The sequence below is a fragment of the Chenopodium quinoa genome, unplaced genomic scaffold (genome assembly GCF_001683475.1).
Source record: "Chenopodium quinoa cultivar QQ74 unplaced genomic scaffold, ASM168347v1, whole genome shotgun sequence".
Taxonomy (NCBI): Eukaryota; Viridiplantae; Streptophyta; class Magnoliopsida; order Caryophyllales; family Amaranthaceae; genus Chenopodium; species Chenopodium quinoa.
Window position 1 is genome coordinate 1214494 of NW_018745569.1, and position 5718 is coordinate 1220211.

The 5718-nt window shown below is 35.7% G+C and overlaps 1 protein-coding gene across 1 annotated transcript; it reads right to left on the minus strand.

Moving 5' to 3' along the window:
* Window positions 1-2341: 2341 nt before the first annotated feature.
* Window positions 2342-2986, minus strand: LOC110716366. The gene has a single exon (XM_021894982.1). It carries the CDS (start codon window positions 2984-2986, stop codon window positions 2342-2344), a length of 645 nt encoding a protein of 214 aa, XP_021750674.1.
* Between the last annotated feature and the right edge of the window lie 2732 nt (window positions 2987-5718).

Consider the following 5718-nt stretch of genomic DNA (forward strand, 5'->3'; position numbering starts at 1 on the left):
ACAATATTCACCCCCGCAGGCTTAGGAACCAAATCCCATGTCCCCGTTTCAATTAAAGCACTATATTCATCACGCATCGCAACATTCCAATTTGGGTCAGAAAGGGCTTGTTTGTGATTTTTTGGAAGCGGAGAACGGATGATGGCGGATAGGCCGAATTTGGGGTTTGGTTTAACTATTCCGTGCTTAAACCTAGTTTGCATTTGAGGTGATAATGGCGGTGGTCTAGTCGGAATAATTGGCGTGAGGCCGCGAAGTGGGGTGGTGTGTATGTGGATGAGGTGCCTGGAGAAAGGATTGGGTTGGTTGGCGAAATGGGCTGCTGGGCTGATTTGGGGGATGTGGACTAGATGGCGAGGTGGGCTCGTGGCTGTGTTGTTGGGTCGTAGGTGCTGGGTTAGTGGGGTGAGGCTGCTGGGTTGTTGTCTGGGCCGCAGGAATCCCAACACCAGCTAGGCCGTGGGTTGGTAGTGAGTGTCGCAGCCCACCTGTGGCCTGCTAAGCTGCGCCACAACCCCCTTATGGAGTGGGCTGTTTGGTTGGGCGTGGAGTGGGTTGCATACGGAAATGGTGTTGCGAGATTGGTGATGGGTCATCCAAAGCTAGAATATCGTAATCAGTCGATTGAAACTTAGTGATATGTGTCAATGGAAGAGTATGTTCATCGAAAGTGACATGGTGAGAGATATGATTTTATTAGTGGTGACATCCATACACCTATAGCCTCTGTGGTCGGAAGTATAGCCCAAGAAAACACACGGGGTGGAGCGAGGTGCAAGCTTATGAGGCATTGTTGCTGATAAGTTCGGGAAACAAAGACACCCAAAGACTCTAAGATGATTATAGGACGGGACAACCCCAAATAAAGCTTGAGCCGGAGTTATTTGATTGAATGTTTTGGTAGAAAGAATATATAGGAGATAAGTGGTCGTTTCTAAGGTATAATGCCAAAAAGACGGTGGAAGAGAGACATGAAACAATAGAGTACGCTTAACATTGTTAAGAGTACGAATCATGCGTTCGGCTTTGCCATTTTAAGAAGATGTGTGAGGACAAGAGAAGAGAAAAACCAATCCATTTTTGACACAAAATAATTTAAACGGGTCATTATCGAATTCACGACTGTGATCACTTTGAAAGGATTTAATAGGACGTTCAAATTGAGTTAGAACATATTGCCAAAAATTAAGAAAAGGTTTGAAAAGCTTGAGACTTATACACAAGAGGAATAGTCCACACATAATGAGTATAATCATCCAATAGAACTAGATAATATTTGTGACCTTTATCACTACGAATAGGAGAAGTTCACAAATCGGCATGAATAATCTCAAAAGCAGATTAAGTAGTGCTATTGGAATTATGAAAAGGCAAGCGAGTATGTTTTCCTAATTGACAACCTACGAAAAAAGTGGAGTCGTGTTCCTTATTACAATCAATCAAATTTTTACTTCTAAGAAAATTAAAAGTGGGTGCCCCGGGATGTCATAAGCGGTTGTGCCACGTGTATGGAGACAAGGCTGTGAGAGAAGTGGCTAGACAAGTTGTCGGTGCCGTGGTCACAGGATAAAGGACCCCAGTACTATTGCATCTGGTTATTAGATTCCCCGTTCGTAGATCCTTCACTGAAAAACCATTAGGATCAAACTCTATTGACACAGAATTATCAGAAGTAAACTTTCTAACAAAAATTAAATTTTTGATAATTTGGGGAGCTAAATAAACATCACGCAAGGAAAGAGATTTATTAGCAATAGTGGAATGACCATAACCCGTAATTGGAATGCGTTGACCGTTACCCACTTGAATATAATTAGATGTGCTTAAATTAAAAAGGGGTAAGAGGTTACCGGCATTATTTGTCATGTCAGAAGTTGCTCCGAAATCCATGTACCAAGACGGATCGTAATTAGGGAAACTCATTGTTGCAAACGCATTTCCCAACTCGGTTGGAGTCATTGTCAAACCATACTCCGATCCATGAGAAGAGTAAGCCGCTTGGGACTGTTGTGGAGGCCCAAAGAAATAGGCCTGCTGAGGCCTTTGTTGCTGTGCCGGGTAGGGGGGTCGTGGGCCAGCCCATTGTTGAGGATGTGGGAATGGCGCTTGACCCCATTGTGGGGAGGCTTGCTGGGCTTGATTTGTTGGGCCATTCCAACGCTAAGGTGCGCCCCATTGTGGAGCTTGCTGTTGTGATTGCTACTGCTGTGGAGATCGACCACGACCCTTGCTTCGACCTCGGCCGCGACCACGACCACGACCACTGGAGCCGCCACCCTGACCGGCCGGTGCCGCCTGCTGCTATTATGGGCCGTCGAACTTGTAGTGTTGCCGGATTGAGCTACAAAAGAGGATGCCTGTGACCATGAGTCATTGGCTCGCCGTGACTTCTCAAGGGTGACCTTGCTGTTTCGAATGAAGGCAACGGGGTAGTTTGTTGGATCATTGCAGCAACAATATCAAAATATGTATTCACTAGCCCTGAAACTAGTCGAATTACGAGTTTTTGCTCCGACACGGGTTGATCAACATTAGAAATTTGATCCTTCAAGTTCTTTAATTCTCGACAATAAGAAGAGAAGTCAGAGAATTTTGACAGGTGCAATTGATTAAATTGGTTTTCCAGATAAACCGCCCTAGTGGTTTTATTATCTTGAAAAATTCCCTTAAGTTTATCCCAAACTTGTTGTGTCTTATCCCCTTTGCACAAAATTGTTTCTAGCAAATAAGTAGAAATAGTACCATAAATCCAATTCTTGACAACGGAATCAAGCCTTTTCCACATAGCGTCGGATAGGTTTACAGGATGTGTTGTTTTTGGGTCAATATGATCAAGAACATCAAAAGCATGAGCATAACACTCAAATAACTCAACCCAATTGGAATTTTGAACTTTTTCACGATCAAGAATTAGAGGAATAACATTCTTAATATTACTAACACCAAGAGCCGGATGAAAGATTGACGATTCACCTTCCTTGACCATGGTGATTGGCGGCAATGGTGTTAGGGGTGGCTAGGGGTAGATGGCTAGGGCAGAATAAAAACGGTAAAGGGAAAAAATTGCGGAAGTTAGGATTGGATCTAAAACCTAAGCTGTGATACCATGTTAGATAATATAAACTCCTTGGGTTGGAGTGTATTCCATTGAATCATATATATAGGGTTACAACAATGAGTCCTACTACATTAGGAAATCTCAAAGATTTTTACAGAATATTCACAAAACTATATCCTTCTATACAGAATAATATCTAGAATATTTATCATATTCTATCAAGTATGTTAAAAAAAAGACATTATATCACTTAAAACAAAAAGGGGGAAGTATTGTTTAATTATGTTCGATAAACTTATTAAAGTAATTGGAAAGGAATGGTACATGGAGCCTTAAGCTTTGCAACAATATAAGTTCAGACAAAATAAAACGGTAATTTCTTGGTTTTTTTTTAATGTAACATTTAAAAAATATGGATCAAGCTACAATTTAAAAGAAAACAGACAGATAATTTGTTTTTCATAAACTAACTTATCTTTGATCAATTACTAAAAAAATGAATGTTATATAATGTACTCCTTCTGCCCCTACTTAATTAACATATGGTGACTTTTAGCACACATTTTGATTTTCAATTTTTTTTTTTTTAAGAAATTGATATTTTAATTATACATTAGCAAAAGATATGAAAAGTTAAATCAAATAAAAAGTTAAAGTTGTGACAAAATTTAAAGCATGTAGGCATAGAAGAAGTTTTGAGTAATCATATAGTCTTGATGTATTATATAATACTTACATAGTCTCATTATTGTTTGACACTAGTAATTGTTTTTCCACTTTGATATCAGTGCTAGTTAATCTAACCTAATCTGGTCTAATCTGATTATTTGATTTGACCAAACTTAATTGGGTCTTATTAGATTTGTAACAATGTGTAATTTAAAAGATGTAATTATCTTAATATTTTTAATTGAAATTATAGATATATTTTCTGATCTAATGTGAAATAATATATAAAAATAAGGTGAACTAAATAGGACTTTAATCACTATTCACATATCATGTACGGAGTATTGCTCTATTCTACAACATTTAGAAATAATATATAAAAATAAGGTGAACTAAACATGACTTTAATCACTATTCACATATCATATACGGAGTATTGCTTTATTCTACGACATTTAGAAATAGATGTTATTTATAAGTTATAGTCATTTGAACAATTAATAAATGTCTCACAAAAAAAAAAAAGTCAAAACATAAAGAAGTTTTATACTAGTAAAGTAGTAAGTAAGGGAATATATATGAGGAGTAATATGTTATTATTGGATTTTTGTTAAGCATATTTTCAATTTTCATGTTTTAAACAAAACAATAATTAAGTGTTAATGATTAAAGTTGAATGTTTGAGAGTAAAGGAGGAGGTAAGGGAATCCCCCTACTCCCAAGCAAATGTAGTTAATGGGTCTCAATAAGCTTATGATCTCAAAGTTATAAGGTAAGTTTCCCTCTAATTCTACCAAACTTGCTTGGTTTATTTAATAACAATAATACAAAGTATATATTTTTCTTCTTCTTATGTACAAGAATACCATAATATTATACAATACAATCAAAGTTATGAGATAAACCAACCAAATCAAAATAGTGCAAAACATACCATGAAAAAAAGTTCTTTAAAAAAAACCTTAGTTCAAATTTTCAAGTGAAGATAACCATTTTAATTAAAGTTCGGAACAAGTCAACTTGTACTACCACCTCTACTCAAAGAGCCCAAGTTAGCAAACAATCACTACAATACGCGTTTTGTGCATGCTTCTTTCACTGAAATTATTTCGTTAAATTCTATACTTGCGTAGTTACGTTACATCGTATGTCTCTTCCATCCAATAACATAAAAGAAAAAAAAGGCAAACTATTGAAAATTCAAAATAAATAGTCGATGATAAAAAACAAAAAATTATTATAGGTGATTGTCTCATAGATCCAGTTGGTTTAGGGTGACACTTCATCTCTTGATTCTCTTCACCAACTAATTTTATCTTTACAGTAGTGCCATCCCATTTGTTACCTTTTCTTTCCCCTCAAAACTTTAGAGATAATTGACAAATAGTGTAAAGATAAACATGTTGCATATTTTATTTGATTTGATATTCTTTTATTTAGACCATTACCAATCATTGGCATGTACTAGATTAAGCACCTTAATATTGATAGATAAAGTATGATAATATATAGGATTTGGTTCTTTTTTAGTCAAATATTGTAACTTAGGCCCTGTTTAGTTCACCTTATTTTTGCTTATCTAAACTGGCCTGAATTGATCTGATCTGATCTTATTGGCTGATTTGACCAAACTTTGACCTTAAGTGTACGATAATCTGCAAGAAAAAAATATATTAAGTGGGATTTGCTAAATTTGTAATAATGTGTATTTTATTAATATGTATTTTCATAATTTTTTTATTACGAAATTAAAGATATTTAGCGATAAAAAATTACACATAAAACGATGATTTTATCTGAACTTATTTTTTCTGATCTGATTTGAACTTATTTTTTCCGAAATAAGTAAAAATAAGTTGAACTAAACAAGGCCTTATATGCATTATTAATATTTGCCTATTGTCATAATGAGGCTAATTTTTTAAAACTTGTTTGAAATAAGCTAAAATTTGTTAATCTAAGCATTTTTAATTTAAAATTATGTATTAAAA

Coding starts and splice junctions, on each gene's coding strand:
- LOC110716366 (XM_021894982.1), bottom strand. CDS start 2,986: ATGGTCAAGGAAGGTGAATCGTCAATCTTTCATCCGGCTCTTGGTGTT.